This window comes from Silurus aristotelis, assembly GCF_946808225.1.
Source record: "Silurus aristotelis genome assembly, chromosome: 4".
NCBI lineage: Eukaryota > Metazoa > Chordata > Actinopteri > Siluriformes > Siluridae > Silurus > Silurus aristotelis.
In genome coordinates, this window is record NC_139577.1 from 27,982,967 (window position 1) to 28,000,489 (window position 17,523).

At 36.4% G+C, this 17,523-nt stretch overlaps 1 protein-coding gene across 5 annotated transcripts; it reads right to left on the bottom strand.

Moving 5' to 3' along the window:
• Positions 1–3,817: 3,817 nt before the first annotated feature.
• LOC310724580 (GTPase IMAP family member 7-like) lies at positions 3,818–7,999 on the bottom strand. Of its 5 annotated transcripts, XM_083538823.1 has the most exons (5): positions 7,847–7,986; positions 6,071–6,159; positions 5,922–5,971; positions 5,642–5,684; positions 3,818–5,561 (listed from the first exon to the last, which is right to left on the bottom strand). In XM_083538823.1, the coding sequence occupies exons 4-5, from the start codon at positions 5,646–5,648 to the stop codon at positions 4,717–4,719; spliced, it is 852 nt and encodes a 283-aa protein (XP_083394949.1). In that variant the 5' UTR covers positions 5,649–5,684; positions 5,922–5,971; positions 6,071–6,159; positions 7,847–7,986; the 3' UTR covers positions 3,818–4,716. The 5 variants fall into 5 exon arrangements, with proteins under 5 accessions (XP_083394949.1, XP_083394945.1, XP_083394947.1 ...); XM_083538819.1 differs by lacking the exon at positions 5,922–5,971 and having other exon boundaries at positions 7,847–7,999; XM_083538821.1 differs by lacking the exon at positions 5,922–5,971 and having other exon boundaries at positions 3,818–5,555; positions 5,651–5,684; positions 7,847–7,998.
• Positions 8,000–17,523: the final 9,524 nt, after the last annotated feature.

Here is a 17,523-nt window from a genome sequence, read left to right on the forward strand (position 1 = left end):
AGTTTTCATTGCACTTATTTTAATGGCAAGGTATAATGTTTGTACTAATGTTTTTTTAGTAAAGTTGTTTGCTTTTGCTGGATCAACTGCTATTTTATACTTGGATCTTCCCTCAAGAACCCTCATTTATTTTTGAGCTATGAAATTGTCTCAAATACATCTATGCTCTTCTTCTTCTTCTTCTTTTTCTTCTTCTTCTTCTTCTTCTTCTTCTTCTTCTTCTTCTTCTTCTTCTTCTTTTTTACACTCCATTCTGTCATTTACACATAGTATCATGGGGAAAGCATCTTCCAGATGCAAATGAATCATAACAGAGCTTGGAGAAGTTGTTGTAGAAAGAAGCAAAGAGGTTAAAAATAATAAGTCTGAAATAAAACATAAAAAAAATTGCTCAAATGTCCTGTCCTATATTTAAAGCCCTGCCCATCCCTCATTTATTGTTGTGCTATGAAATTGTCTATATTACATTTATGCTGAACATGTTTATTCTGTGGCAGCTGCTCTAGGGTGGATCTATGAAACTCCTTAAATCTTACAAAAGAGCATCAACCTGTTTGTAGAGCAATACTGGACTGACAGATATTATGAACAAAGATATTTATATTTTGGTTTGCCATAGTTGGCACCTAGTTGCCATCTGGCTTGTGTATATAGCATTTCTAGGCCATTTTTTGAAAATCGCTTTTTAAGAATTAATTTTGAACACACACACAACACCCATAAGTACAATTTAGTAACAGATGCTTTTAATGGCAGCGGATGACCTGGAAATGACCAGAAAATAGCGTGTTGGGAAGTCTAAAGTTGAACTGCAGTAATTTGCAAAACATTTAAATAATTTAACAGACACCATTATTTCAGAGCAACTTACTGTTTAATTGCCTTAAAATTAAAATCTCATATTAGTCTAAATGTTGTAAGTCAGGTCTAAGAATACTAACACCATTGCCACTGTTAAGAAGAAATTTGTACACCAACAAACATGTTTAATGGCCGTGGCAGGAGATTTGTATTGATGAGCTAGTTAAAAAGGCTGGTGGGATTTATGGATTTACGATACGATTTCTTTATATGATATAAAGTTGTGGTATTTTTTTATTTTATAGCTGTGTAGTCAACTAACACTAACGAATACACAATTGTATAAAAAAAATATATATATTATATAAAATTTTCATTTTCTTAAAATATAAAATGGCAATACATATGGAAATTTAAGAAAGTAATTATTGCAGACACAAAGCCTTTATAATCTGCTTATTCTTATCTGTATTATCTAATAATAAGATATTAGATATAGATCAATAAAATTGCCTTGAGGAATTTCCTGTTCTGTTCATTAAAAATTTTTTTTTTTTAAAAACAACCTAGAAATCCTAGGTAAAAATATTACCACCATTGCCATTGTTAATGAGAAGTTTGTACACCAACTAACAAGTATAATGGCAGTGCCATGTGTTTCAGAACAATTTTCATTAAGTTTTTATTGATAAGATCATTAAAAAGGCTAGTGGGATTTATAGGACTTTAAGTGTGTGATAGGAAAAAAAAAAGTAGATCATGAAGTAAATCTACACCAATTCACTGCACAACTCAACAATGATTAAACTGTATTGACATTCGGTGCCACCCAGATGAGGATGTGGTCACTTTTGAGTCTGGTTCCACTCAAGGTTTCTTCATTGAGGGACTCATCAGAGTGTTTTTTTTTCTTTGCCACAGTCCCCACTGGCTTGCTCATTAGCGACAAACTTACAATTATATAGAAAAAACTTGTAAATTTTTTTATTAACGTTTTATCTCTGTAAAGCTGCTTTGAGACAATGTCCATTATTAAAAGCTTCTTCTTTTTCTTTCGGCTGCTCCCATTAGGGGTCGCCACAGCGGATCATCCGTCTCCATCCCACCCTGTCCTCCACATCTGCCTCTTTTACACCAACTACCTGCATGTCTTCTCTCACCACATCCATGAACCTCTTCCTAGGTCTTCCTCTTTTCCTCCCTTCTGGTAGCTCCATCCTCAGCATTCTCCTACCAATATAAATCTTGTCCCTCCTCTGCACATGTCCAAACCATCTCAATCTCGCCTCCCTCACCTTGTCACCAAAACGTTCAACATGCGCTGTCCCTCTAATAAACTCATTTCTAATCTTGTCCATCCTCGTCACTCCCAACGAAAACCTTAACATCTTCAGCTCTGCTAACGATACCTGTGGCGGTCGTTGTTAACCCGGGCCTCGACCGATCCGGTATGAAATTCTTAATCGTGACCGGCATATTTGATTTGGCACATGTTTTACGCTGGATGCCCTTCCTAACGCAACCCTCCCCATTTACCCGGGCTTGGGACCGGCACTAAGAGTGCACTGGCTTGTGCCTCCCTAATGGCTGGGTTAATGTCCATAATTAAAAGCACTATGCAATGAATCTTTTTTAATTTAACCAGTCTTAGAAAAGAAGAAAAAATAGGAAGCAAAATTGTTGATTAAAATGAAAGCTGCATCTTAATCCCCTAAAGAGATGTTTATTTATAAAAAAAAAAAAAAAAGATAAAAACCAGAAACGAAAATGAAAGATAAACCTGTCTAACACTATGACAAAATATAAATAAATGTTGTTCTGCTAAATAAAGGAGTATACTTCGGGAGTGACAATAGGTGATTTACCAAAGCATTTTCTTTCATTAGGAAACAATAGTGTTTGACATTTCCTAATGATATAAAACAAAACAAAAGTAAAACAGGTTCTTAAGTATACCTTGATTGAGTATTTAACCTAAGGAAAAGTGACAAATGCAAGATTTGATTGGGGAATGATTGGGATCCAGTATAGAGTGGATAAGACAGGGGTGTTGTGTTCGCATTTTCTGGTCCTGGTAAGGACTTTTGCAGCTACCTTCTGGTCTAAATTGAGCTTATTTTTGCACTTATTAGAACATTCAGACAGTAACGAACTAAAGAAGTTCAACCTATATGTAACATCAGCATGGACTAGTTTTTCTGCATAATGTAATGACATCATATTTAAACCTTTAGCAATATTTCTGAGATAAAAGATGGCTATTTAAATTATATTATCTACATGAGCTTAAAAGAAAAGACTGGAGTCAATAATAACATCAAGGGTTTTTTTATTGCTGCACTGTCAGGGTGCGAGTAAAACGGGAGGCGGAAGCCGGAGTACAGCTCGCTCGGGTTTTGTGGTATGATATTTTTGCTGTTTTGTGTTTTTTTTTTTATTTTATATTTTTGCCCCCTGCAGCAGAGAGTCTGCAGTGCACCCAGAGTCTGTGTCTGCACTTGTTCACACTCCCCTGGGGCAGACTGCCGGGGTTCCCCCAAATGAGATGAGGTAAATACCTAATCATGACTATTTTTAATATTTAACCGTTCTGTCTTTGCTTGTTTTTTTTTTTTACATGGATTTTGCATGCCAGGGTTGTTCCATTATTTTTGCATCTTCTAATATTTTTGAGAATTGCTTTCTTGGTAACTTTTTTCTTTTGCAGTCCCTGTTTTTTGTGACCGCTTCAGTGCTTTTTGTTTGTGTCCAACTGTATGTCCCGTGCATGTTTTTTTCTTTTTGTCTCCTCTGTGTCTTTTATATGAATTAAACATAAGCCCTGTGTTTGCATCAGTGTAATTACTGTTTTAAGTAACCCCTGTTAGGGTTGAGTCTCAAAACAGGGTTGGCTGCATGAGACAGGTTGCCCCTTATATTATTCATTAGCAAGAAAATCACAAGCAGTCTAAAGTCCATAAACAAAAGGTCCACAGATCAAAAAGTGCAATACAACTCAGAAATAATAAAACAAGAGTTTGCACCAAAATATTTAGTAGGGAAATCTATTAAAGTAAAAAGGGTAAACAATTACACTGGAGTAATTCACGAAAAGACATGGGAAACAAAACACAAAAGCCAGACTGCCTGAACTCACAAGGGGAACTTGTACATTGAGAGTAATTGATAGCAGGTGGAAACAGTTAGACAATTAGTACTTAGGTAAGGGCAAATGATAAACTGGTGACATCTAGTGGGACAATTAAAGAAAGAGAAAGACAGAAAAGAAAACGGAGTCCTGACAGTGACCCTGAAATCCTCATAATATTAGTAGCATACTCTTAGTAAAGGGAAATTAAGGTCATTTTTGGGTCAGATGGAAAGGTGCTTATATAATTAACATTTACATGTTTACGTGGTCACACCCATGTTGGGCCAGTGTACAGAATCAGAATCTGGAAAAATGTTTTATTAGCCAAGCAAGATTTTATTTACATGCAGTTTACCGTACCATTTAACATAAAAGTCACAGTAATTAAACATAGAATACAATAGAACTATAGACAAACACAATAAACACACTTTTGCCCTTTCTTAGGCATTTATAGAAATACAGTTTTTTCTAAGCTTTTTCTACTTGTCTCTAGTCACTAGTATAAAGGAGCATCATCCAGAAGAAATGGTTTTTCAGCATCAGTAGTATTATAGTTACTACATCACTGTTAAAGATTATTAATGTTTAATATGATTTTGCTGTATATTAAACTTCCTAAAAGTAATCCATTTAATTGTAAATTTGAAATCACGCTACATCTAGAAATATAATTGTATTTTATTAAAAATCTGTGATCTCACTCTTACACAAATAGTATCAATTTAAAAAAATGTACAACTGATATTAAATTACTTTAAAAGTAAATCCGATCTTAGATGTGTTTAAAACAAATTACGAATCTTTGTGTAAACTGCTTTTAAAAAATTGCCTATCTTTCCAAACAGTGAGGTGTTTTGCTCAGCCATCCATCTTGCCTGCCATGCTTGTTCCCATTTAAATTTTTGTATTTCTATCTCATATTCTTCTCCCTCAAACTTCTTCCTCAGCTCTTCTATCACCTTCTGCCTTTGTGCTTCATTCTCTTTCAGGATTCGTTGTTTCTCTGCTTCTATTGCTTTCTCTGCCTCCTGAAGCATTTCTGTAGTGTAATGTCCTCCACCATTTACAGTGACTATCGTATCAATCTGGTCGAGGAGTTGGATGACTTGTTTTCGATTCTGATCTTCATTATTAAACAAATGGTATCCACCTTTGCATTTCCTGAGGAAATTCAGAAGCTTTGTATTGTTGCGTACAAACTGATGAATAGTTTTCCCCTTTAGCTGATCGCCATGAGTAAATAGAGCCATAGTGTAACTTGAAGATTTTTCCCCAAAAATCGCTTGAAAAATCTGAACAGTTTTTTCATCTTCCTCAGTAAATCTGCCTATTTGAATCACAACTAAGAGGACATGAGGTCCTGGAGCAGAGAATGGAATGCACAGCCTAATCCGATTAATCACCTCATCTGCAGATAACTGAGTGTCAAACAGACCTGGGGAGTCGATAACAAATACTTTTCTGCCATGTATATTTCCATGTGCTTTTTCACACTGTGTGGTTACAGACGAAGAAGATATTACAGATTCAAATGCCTTATTTCCGAATATGGTGTTTCCTGTTGCACTCTTGCCCACACCGGTTTTTCCGATTAGCAGGATCCGAAGCTCATCACTGAATTCTGTAACTATTAGAACATGAAATAATTTCATTTATTAATATTATTATTATTACTTTTTGTTACTATTTTTGCTAATGTTACTGTACAGTACATACCTTCTTCACTTAAATAATTGTCCTGTTTAAAAATCTGTGGGGACAAAAGGCATTTAGTGTGGTCTTTATTACACGTGTACATTTCCATATAAAAATACAATGTACAAAATTCTTGCATATACGATTGGGGGAAATCTGTCAAACAACAGTCAAACAACTTGACATTAGCTTATTATACTCTATAATGCAATTCTTCTTGACTGTTATATTTTGGATAAATTTGATGTTTGAGGAAGTATGCAGACACTTTCATAATAAAAAAAATAAATACCTGCTGTATACTCTTTGATGTTATGCTTAATCTACTTTGAGATAGTTAGTCTACAATAGAAAACAATAATTTAAAACTTTACGTCTAAAAAGCGAATTATTATATTATAATTATTAGAGTATTATATAATTTGTGAGATTTCAGCTTACCTTAATCCCAATAGCTACCACACCCACAAAACATGTCAAAAGCAGCAGCTTAGAAGAAAGAAGGCAGGCCATGTACTGCTTTAATCGTCCTGAGAAATTTTACATTATGGCTTATTCAAAACTTTTAATATCTTAACATATGACCATAAAGTAAGATATTTAGATACAAACATGACAATAAGTTAAAGTTGAGGTTCAAGTTTAAGTTCACATTCACCAGGGGTGGCCAACCAGTCAAGAGACAAAGAGCCACATTTTTTACTGTGTTACCGCAAAGAGCCACATCATACACATGGGCACACACGAATATCACCCATCCCTTCCTCACACACACACGCACGCACACACACGTGTCTCTCAAACACTCTCTGTGTTCAGCAGCACATATCTGTGTGTGTAACTGTTCTCTTTAATGAAGATGAACAAAACACCACTCAGGAGTCTCACTGATGAACACCTTCACTCAATCCTGAAGATTTCCTCAGCTCAGAGACTAAACCCCAGACATGATGCACTTGTATCTAAGAAGAGATGCAGGAATCTGACTTCAACCAATCAGAGTCAATCAGAGTGTTACTGACCTTGAATAAATGTTGTCTTTATGCACTTTTGTACTCCAAGGCATGGACTGTTAATAGTTGAAAGATTGTTTTTTTTTTTTTTTTTTTTAAAGGAAATTATTATTATTTTTAGTTATTCTGTTGTTGGCCTGTGAAATGCCACCATTTTGTCTCTATGTCCTTCCGGTGTCTAAACACTCCTGTGTTTAAATTCTGTTTTCTGCATTGGTTTTCCTGAATTTCCTGCCCTATCCAGTGTAGCCCTGTGAAATCCTTGCTTAAGATGATTTATTTATTTGCTCTAGGGAAAGACATTGTTGAGTTGTTTTTAACCTGCCTCATTTTAATTATTGACTCGTTCCACTTTTGTTATGGATTCTGGGACCGGAGTTTGTGGAATGATATTTTTGCTGTTTTGTGTGTTTTTTTTTATTTTTTTATATATATATTTTTGCCCCCTGCAGCAGAGAGTCTGCAGTGCACCCAGAGTCTGTGTCTGCACTTGTTCACACTCCCCTGTGGCAGACTGCTGGGGTTCCCCTAAATGAGATGAGGTAAATACCTAAACTTTAGACTGGAATCATGACTATTTTTAATATTTAATAGTTCTGTCTTTGCTTGTTTTTTACATGGATTTTGCATTCCAGGTTTGTTCCATTATTTTTGCATCTTCTAATATTTTTGAGAATTGCTTCTTTGGTAACTTTTTTCTTTTGCAGTCCCTGTTTTTTGTGACTGCTGTAGAGCTTTTTGTTTGTGTCCACCTGTATGCATTCAACAAAACACAAACACAAACTTCGATATGAACGTAAGAGCCGCATGTGGGTTGGCCACCCCTGACATACACATACATACAGAGTACGACATGCAGTGAAATGATTTATACGACCGACCGACATTTAAGCATGAAAAAAGGAATAGAATATTAGGATAAAAATAAAGTAGATAAATAAAAAGTATAAACTAAAGAAAATATAGAAAATATATGTGTATACATGAATCTAGATGGAGATGAATGCTTATGGCAGATATTGACAATACAAATTAAAGTGATTTAGTGTCAAGGTGCAGTATAGTGTGGTATAAAGTGACAAAACCATTGATAATTTATGAATGACAACCATTTATACATTTTCTTATTAGAAATTACCAGTTAAACACAACTAGGTATATTTAAAGAAAGTGACAATAAAATATTTTTAGATTTATGACTTACCTGCCATCTTGTTTATGTATGTTGAAGTCTATTTAATCTAACTGTTCACTGTCTCTCAGAGCATAAGTTTTGTTTTACCCGGAAAACTCAGTTTCGCTTTTGAGCAATTTCCCCTCCTATTTTTGGCACTTGGCCAAGACTTGGAAAAAAAAAATCAGACTCAGCTTTTGTTTTGTGAAAATGTATGAATTCTTAATGTTATGTTAACTATGGGAGTCTTTTATTATGATTATGAAATTGAAATGAATAGAGATACATATCCTATGATTAGTTGCTAGAAATTCCTAGCTCTGAAACTTTTTTGGCCATAATTTCCTAATGCTATACATTTTAATGCTACAAGTAGATGTCAAGTCAAGTCAAGTTTATTTCTATAGTGCTTTTCACAACAGACATTGCTTTAAAGTAGCATTACAGAAATCAACAGTTAAGGTGACTGGTGTGCATTTATCCCTGATGAGCAGCCATGGCGCCTGGGGCAAGAAAAAAATCTAGATGTAATGAGGAAGAAACTTAGAGAGGAACCCATCCTCATTTGGGTGACATCAAGAGTTTGATCATAAATCTTTCAACAATACAGAACACTGGAGAGTGAGAACTAACATGAGTACTGGAGTATAAGATTATAAGTAATGTTCTTTCTACAGTCTTAAACAGTCTATATGGTTATAAAACTAGAAGCTACTGAGCTCAACATTTGTGATCATCACAGTCCCAGCATCAGCTTCTCCATGCCAGAGCCTTTAAACACTCCAGGAGGTCCAATGTCAAAACTCCACACATGTAGTGGGATCCAATTGGCACTGGTACGTCTCTAGATGGTTCGGAATGTTTGCGAGTTCGGCATCTTCTTCTTCAAAGGTCCATAATCTTGATGAGGTGGGACGTGACTGGAGCTGGCCAAACCTCAGGATGCCTCGGGATGGGGAGAGAAAGAGAAGCAGTGGAGAGAAATTAGCGTAGCTGCTGTTCATGATATTAAGAGCACAAGTTGATAATGTGCATGTGATCAGATGTTCTGGAGCACAAGGTTATGATGTGAGATGTGTTATATATAGATGTGTGAATGACAATTAAAATGATCAGTGCAGACATCAGAATCTGGTCAATCTCAGGAAATTTGTTGTTGACTACTACTACTTAATAATTATAAATGATTTATTATTGTTTTTGTATTATTTTTATTATTATTATTATTATTATTATTATTATTATTATTATTATTATTATTATTACTACTACTATTACTACTACTACTACTACTACTGCTACTATAACTAGTGCTTATACTACTACTAACAATAATAAGCAATGAGGATTACCTCATTAAAAATGTAAATGATATAGCGGTAGTAAAACATGCAGAAATAATAATAAGCAATTTTAAGAAAATAAATTTGACTTACTAGTAAAACTTTAAACTTCCTTATTGTTCTCATTTTTCATTCCACTCATTTTACTGGTGAGATAAAATGTTAATCTCTGCTTAAACTCAGCAACACAAAACAAAGTGGTATTTGTTTTGTGTTGCTGTAGCAGATAGTTTACATACTCTGATTATAACACATAATTTTTTTTATGATCTTAGTGATGATCCATTATAACTATGCTATGTATATTATTTTTCTAGTGTGGATCTCTGAAATGTTTGTTAAGTCAAACTAGTTTAACAGATGGTAATAAGTAAGAATTATTTTGTGCTTGGCCATACTTAAGGTGTTGCCTGTGTACATACAATTTCTAAGGGGTTTTCTTTATTGTAAATTAATCTAAATTCAAAATAACAACATTGAACTACCGTATTTGTTATTTCACTGGCAGTAACTGAACTGAAAATAGTGGGTTTTTTTCAGGATTCAAGCAGGAACGAGAGCTTTGCACTATATATTTTTGGGCAGGCCAGAATTCACCTGCAGTAATTACCCGACCCATATACATTATTTGACAGGGAACCCAATTTAGAACAAAGTACATAACAGCTTTGTTGTCATGGAACCACTATTAGTTTTTCTGATTTTATATTTTGTTTGTTTATTTGTTTTCCTGGTCTTTGTTTGCTTTTTTCTACACAGTCTCACCCCACATCGTCACATATTGACGTTGCCTCGGATGGCGTACACATACAACGCAGAAGGGAGCCCCTTTGCGTCGCTTTTTAACGTAGATGGCCGTCCTATACACTTCAATGCAAATCCCGCGTCGCTTTTCAACGTAGATGCCCGTCCTATACACTTTAATGCAAATCCCTCATCTTCGGATTAGGGTTAGGGTTAGGGTTAGGGTTTGGGTTAGGATTATGGTTAGGGTTCGGGTCATCTTCGGATTTGGACGCGCCCAATGGGCGAAAGGAATTCTGAGATAATGACTAGCATTCCATACTTCAACGCCTTGTGATTCCATCTGGAACTTACTTTACCAAACAACAGTAAACCGGTGACTCAAAGCATACATACAAGCTCTAAATGCATTATTTACAGATCAAACAGTCAGAGTGTTATCTAGCATGCAATGGCCTGCCCAGTCACTGAACCTATTGAACTGCTTTTGGATGAGCTGGATCGCAATTTCAGAAATAATTTTTCAACTAGTACAGAATACCTTTGTCAAATTCTACAAGAGGCATGGCAAAGTATTTGAGCCAGGTTTTTGGAGAATCGGTTTTTGGAGAATCGGTGCTGGTACCGATCTTTAAGCATAAGGGAGATGTGCAGACCTGCAGTAACTACAGGGGAATTAAGTTGATCAGTCACACCATGAAGTTATGGGAAAGAGTAGTGGAAGCCAGGCTGAGAGATCAAATCAAATCAAATCAAATCAAATTTTATTCATCACATACACATACATACAGGGTTCTACATGCAGTGAAATGCTTATTACGACGGTCCGGCATGAGGGAATAGGATGGGGAAAAGAAAAAGGCAGATAAATAAAGTTGTCCGTGTGCGGTATGTTGTGGTGTAAAAAGTCCGTAAGTGTCCGTGTGAGGTATGGTGTGGTATAAAATAAAATATAAAGTGCACTGTGCTGTGCAAGTCCAGAGATTAAAGTGTCGTGGTGCGAAGGTGAGATATGTATAGAGGGGAATTGTGATGATGGAGAGAGTGGGCCCATTTTTAGATCCTGGGTGTTTCCTGGTTTACACTCCGAATGGCCTGTGGAAAAAAGCTCCTCCTCATTCTCTCTGTGTTCGCTTTCAGGGAGCGGAAGCGTTTCCCTGAACGCAACAGAGAAAAGAGTCTATTGTTGGGATGGCTGAGATCCTTTATAATCTTCCTCTGGTCCGGCACCGCGTGCTGTAGATGTCCTGCAGGTCAGGGAGCTCGGCGTGGATGGTACGTTCAGCTGAACGCACCACCCTCTGGAGGGCTCGTCTGTCCTGCATGGTGCTGTTCCCGAACCAGAAAGTGATGCTACCCGTCAGAACGCTCTCAATGGTGCAGGTGTAGAAAGTCTTAAGCACCTGAGAGGGTAGTTTATAGTCCCTTAAGCGTCTTAGATGGTACAGACGCTGCCGGGCCTTCTTCACCAGGGTGTTGGTGTGACAGGACCAAGACAGGTCCTGTGTGATGTGAACACCTAGGTACCGGAAACTGTCCACTCTCTCCACTGGGGTCCCGCTGATGTTTATCGGTTGGTATGTGCTCCTGTTTTGTGCTGAAGTCCACGATCAACTCCTTAGTCTTGCTGACATTCAGGAGAAGGTTGTTCTCCTGGCACCATCTCCCCAGGTTTTTAACCTTCTGTAGGTAGGGCGTCTCATCGTTGTTGGAGATCAGACCCACCACAACAGTGTCGTCAGCAAAGTTGATGATGGTGGTGGAGTTGGAAGTGGCCACACAGTCATATGTGTACAGTGAGTACGACAGGGGACTCAGAACACAACCCACAACTCAGTAGAGCGGTTCTGACGGTACGCAAACTGTAATGGGTCCAGTGAGTCTGGTAGTGATGCAGTGAAGTAGTCTCTGACCAGTCTCTCGAAGCACTTCATCACTACTAAGTTCAAGGCTACAGGGCGATAGTCATTAAGGCAGGCGGGCTGGGGTTTCTTCGGGACAGGAACAATAGTGGACTGTTTAATACTGTTAAAAAAGAAGAGGTGACCATCTGTGAGCAACAGTATGGTTTCATGCTGAGGAAGAGCACCACAGATGCCTTATTTGTTTAGAGGATGTTGATGGAGAAGTATAGAGAAGGACAGAAGGAATTGCATTGAGTATTTGTGGATTAAGGAAAAGCGTACGACAGAGTGCCAAGAGAGGAGTTGTGGTACTGTATGAGGAAGTCAGGTGTGGCAGAGAAGTATGTGAGAGTGGTGCAGGACATGTATGAGGACAGTGTGACAGCAGTGAAGTGTGCAGTAGGAACGACAGACTGGTTTAGGGTGAAGGTTGGACTGCATCAAGGATCGGCCCTGAGCCCTTTCCTGTTAGCAGTGGTGATACACAGGTTGACGGACGAGGTCGGACAGGAGTCTCCCTGGACTATGATGTTTGCGGATGATATTGTGATTTGTGGTAAGAGTAGTGAGCAGGCTGAGAAGAGCCTGGAGAGGTGGAGATATGCACTGGAGAGAATGGGAATGAAAGTCGGTAGGAGTAAGACAGAGTACATGTGTGTGAATGAGAAAGAGGGCAGTGGAGTGGTGCGGTTGCAGGGAGAAGAGGTGGAGAAGGTGGAGGAGTTCAGGTAACTGGGGTCAACAGTGCAAAGTAATGGAGAGTGTGTTAGAGAAGTAAAGAAAAGAGTGCAGGCAGGTTGGAGTGGGTGGAGAAGAGTGACAGGAGTGATTTGTGATAGTAGAGTATCTGCAAGAATGAAAGGGAAAGTTTATAGGACTGTGGTGAGACCTGCGATGTTGTATGGTTTAGAGACAGTGGCATTGAGTAAAAGACAGGAGGTGGAGCCGGAGGTAGCAGAGCTGAAGATGTTAAGGTTTTCGTTGGGAGTGACGAGGATGGACAAGATTTGAAATGAGTTGATTAGAGGGACAGCCCATGTAGGATGTTTTGGTGACAAGGTAAGGGAGGCGAGATTGAGATGGTTTGGACATGTGCAGAGGAGGGACATGAATTATATTGGTAGAAGAATGCTGAGGATGGAGCCTCCAGGTAGAAGGAAAAGAGGAAGGCCAAGGAGGAGGTTCATGGATGTGGTGAGGGAAGACATGCAGGTAGTTGGTGTGAAAGAGGCAGATGTAGAGAACAGGGTGGTATGGAGACAGATGATGCGCTGTGGCGACCCCTAATGGGAGCACCCGAAAGAAATAGAAGAAGAAGTTTTTGGAGAAACTAACCGTTTACATTCAAAGACTATTTAAAGCTGTTATACCAGGGGGGGATTTTTCAATGAAAATTAAGTTTCTTTTCATTTATATATTTGTTTGGTCAAGTAAATCTTCAAACCGATAAATAACCTAGTATATACTAGATGTGTCCAAACTGTTGACTGAACATAAAGAGGAGGGAACTTACAAAAATGTTAAGTTACATAAATAAATAAATAAATAAATAAATAAATAACAAAGTTAAGTTAAACTCTGACAACTGCACAAAGATGTTCATAAAAGCATAAATAATAATTCCAATAAAGATTTATTTAGCGGCGAAGGAAAGAACTTTACAAGTGCATGACAAAAGAAACAAAACTATGTGTGGAACAAACACATAAATAATATACTTGGCATAACGACCTTGAGAAAAAACATAGGTAAAGATATGATATGTAAATATATTTTCTAAGGCACCAGGCTTTAAGTAATACTTCAGCCTTTTATACTTAAACCTATTATTCTGTCTGTCTCTATTAACTGTGTAATCATCAAAGCTTATTGTTAACCTATAGTCCTAATGTAACATCTATGGACAGAAATAGCAGTATCATCTAGCTCAGTTAGCCACATTGCATGGGAAATAACATGTTTTAAGTTTTATTTTCAATAATACATTCCACTTATGCTAAATAGCATTGTGCCTAATAACTCCCTTATCCAAAAGAAAACAGAGACTCCAAAGCCCCTGATGTGACTAATTGCTTTAAATGTATAGTGTTGTAGAGAGTATAAAGATTTGTTATTAGAAACAGATTCAGTATTTTATACAGATAAAGTGTGAGTAATAAAAACTGTACAAATGAGATGGCATCTTTAACTGTAAAGTAAAAACATAAATGACCTGATGCAGCTTTGATTCAGAACAATACATTTTGTGATTTTGCTAGTCTGGCCAGACATTACAGATCCATTATCATTAATGGAGAAAATTTTGTGAGTAATTATTTGGTGACACTCCAAAATACCGGAATTAAATTGTCAATCAAAATCTGAAGACACTGCCCAAAATAATAAAAGTAACTCTTTTCTGCCTTTTCTCTTGCTTCCTCTTCGTGTTGCTGAGTTTTTTCTTATTTTCTCTATCAAATGCTTCTCCTTCAAAATTTTTCCTAAGATCATCTATCTCTTCCTGTCTCTGTGCTTCATTCTCTTTCAGGATTTGTTGTTTTGTTGTTTCTCTGCTTCTATTGCTACCTCTGCCTCCTGAAGCATCTCTGAAGTGTAATGTCCTCCACCATTTACAGTGACCATCTTTTTAATCTGGTCCAGGAGTTGGATGACTTGTTCTGGATTCTGATCTTCATTATTAAATATTTGGTGTCCACCTTTGCATTTCCTGAGAAAATTCAGAAGCTTTGTATTGTTGCAAACAAACTGATGAATAGTTTTTCCCTTTAGCTGATCTCCATGAGTAAATAGAGCCATAGTGTATATGTACATAGTGTAGCGATAGAAACTTAAAAGCATCGCATTACTGCGTACAAATTGTTGAATATTCTTTCTATTTAGTTCATCTCCATGAGTAAAAAGAGTCAATATAATTACACAAGAATTGATAGTATAGTATTATTTTGTATATTCATTATTTTGAATACAAGAGTTCAATTCAAAGATATTGCTCTTTAAAATAATGGAACATATGACTTTTAATTAGAGCACATTTTTGACTAAATATTTTAAAATAAAATACATTGAAACATTACAAATGTAACATTTTCAGATGTTATGGTTTTTAAAGTATCTCATAGCTTTATCATTTAATTCTATGTGCAAATGTAATCCAACATCTAATATAAAAAATAAAATAGTAAATAATAGCATGCACTTGAGAAAGCCAGAGCTAGTATATTACCTTTTGTATCTGCATCATACAGTAGACCTCAGCAGATCTCTTTTTGTCTCAAGCCCATACTATTTTTAGCATTTTGCAATATATGCCATATTTAAAATTTTAAGTAAATTTACAGTGATTAATGTGATAAGAACAAGAACTTTTCATGCAAAGACTAGCTAGATGTTTATTTCCTTGTTTTACATATTTTCAGCCATATATTCTTTTTATTCAATTAGTCAGTCTATAAACTCTCCATCAAAACACTTTGTCCACGCTCTGAATCATGTGTAACATCCGGCTATTAGGCAAGTCGTGACGTCAACGTGTTGACACAGCATCTTGTTTCCTCAGGCGGGTTCATGATGAAGTTACAGCCTAATTCATTCAAGTATTCTGCAGTGCACCCAGAGTCTGTGTCTGCACTTGTTCACACTCCCCTGTGGCAGACTGCTGGGGTTCCCCTAAATGAGATGAGGTAAATACCTAAACTTTAGACTGGAATCATGACTATTTTTAATATTTAATAGTTCTGTCTTTGCTTGTTTTTTACATGGATTTTGCATTCCAGGTTTGTTCCATTATTTTTGCATCTTCTAATATTTTTGAGAATTGCTTCTTTGGTAACTTTTTTCTTTTGCAGTCCCTGTTTTTTGTGACTGCTGTAGAGCTTTTTGTTTGTGTCCACCTGTATGCATTCAACAAAACACAAACACAAACTTCGATATGAACGTAAGAGCCGCATGTGGGTTGGCCACCCCTGACATACACATACATACAGAGTACGACATGCAGTGAAATGATTTATACGACCGACCGACATTTAAGCATGAAAAAAGGAATAGAATATTAGGATAAAAATAAAGTAGATAAATAAAAAGTATAAACTAAAGAAAATATAGAAAATATATGTGTATACATGAATCTAGATGGAGATGAATGCTTATGGCAGATATTGACAATACAAATTAAAGTGATTTAGTGTCAAGGTGCAGTATAGTGTGGTATAAAGTGACAAAACCATTGATAATTTATGAATGACAACCATTTATACATTTTCTTATTAGAAATTACCAGTTAAACACAACTAGGTATATTTAAAGAAAGTGACAATAAAATATTTTTAGATTTATGACTTACCTGCCATCTTGTTTATGTATGTTGAAGTCTATTTAATCTAACTGTTCACTGTCTCTCAGAGCATAAGTTTTGTTTTACCCGGAAAACTCAGTTTCGCTTTTGAGCAATTTCCCCTCCTATTTTTGGCACTTGGCCAAGACTTGGAAAAAAAAAATCAGACTCAGCTTTTGTTTTGTGAAAATGTATGAATTCTTAATGTTATGTTAACTATGGGAGTCTTTTATTATGATTATGAAATTGAAATGAATAGAGATACATATCCTATGATTAGTTGCTAGAAATTCCTAGCTCTGAAACTTTTTTGGCCATAATTTCCTAATGCTATACATTTTAATGCTACAAGTAGATGTCAAGTCAAGTCAAGTTTATTTCTATAGTGCTTTTCACAACAGACATTGCTTTAAAGTAGCATTACAGAAATCAACAGTTAAGGTGACTGGTGTGCATTTATCCCTGATGAGCAGCCATGGCGCCTGGGGCAAGAAAAAAATCTAGATGTAATGAGGAAGAAACTTAGAGAGGAACCCATCCTCATTTGGGTGACATCAAGAGTTTGATCATAAATCTTTCAACAATACAGAACACTGGAGAGTGAGAACTAACATGAGTACTGGAGTATAAGATTATAAGTAATGTTCTTTCTACAGTCTTAAACAGTCTATATGGTTATAAAACTAGAAGCTACTGAGCTCAACATTTGTGATCATCACAGTCCCAGCATCAGCTTCTCCATGCCAGAGCCTTTAAACACTCCAGGAGGTCCAATGTCAAAACTCCACACATGTAGTGGGATCCAATTGGCACTGGTACGTCTCTAGATGGTTCGGAATGTTTGCGAGTTCGGCATCTTCTTCTTCAAAGGTCCATAATCTTGATGAGGTGGGACGTGACTGGAGCTGGCCAAACCTCAGGATGCCTCGGGATGGGGAGAGAAAGAGAAGCAGTGGAGAGAAATTAGCGTAGCTGCTGTTCATGATATTAAGAGCACAAGTTGATAATGTGCATGTGATCAGATGTTCTGGAGCACAAGGTTATGATGTGAGATGTGTTATATATAGATGTGTGAATGACAATTAAAATGATCAGTGCAGACATCAGAATCTGGTCAATCTCAGGAAATTTGTTGTTGACTACTACTACTTAATAATTATAAATGATTTATTATTGTTTTTGTATTATTTTTATTATTATTATTATTATTATTATTATTATTATTATTATTATTATTATTATTACTACTACTATTACTACTACTACTACTACTACTGCTACTATAACTAGTGCTTATACTACTACTAACAATAATAAGCAATGAGGATTACCTCATTAAAAATGTAAATGATATAGCGGTAGTAAAACATGCAGAAATAATAA

What these genes read in the sequence shown, in the direction of transcription:
- LOC310724580 (XM_083538819.1), bottom strand. An exon ending in TGGTAGCTATTGGGATTAAG is followed by an intron (nt 5,685 to 6,070) that starts GTAAGCTGAAAT and finishes TTGTCCCCACAG; the next exon opens with ATTTTTAAACAGGACAATTA. An exon ending in AAGTGAAGAAGGTATGTACT is followed by an intron (nt 5,562 to 5,641) that starts GTACAGTAACAT and finishes ATGTTCTAATAG; the next exon opens with TTACAGAATTCAGTGATGAG.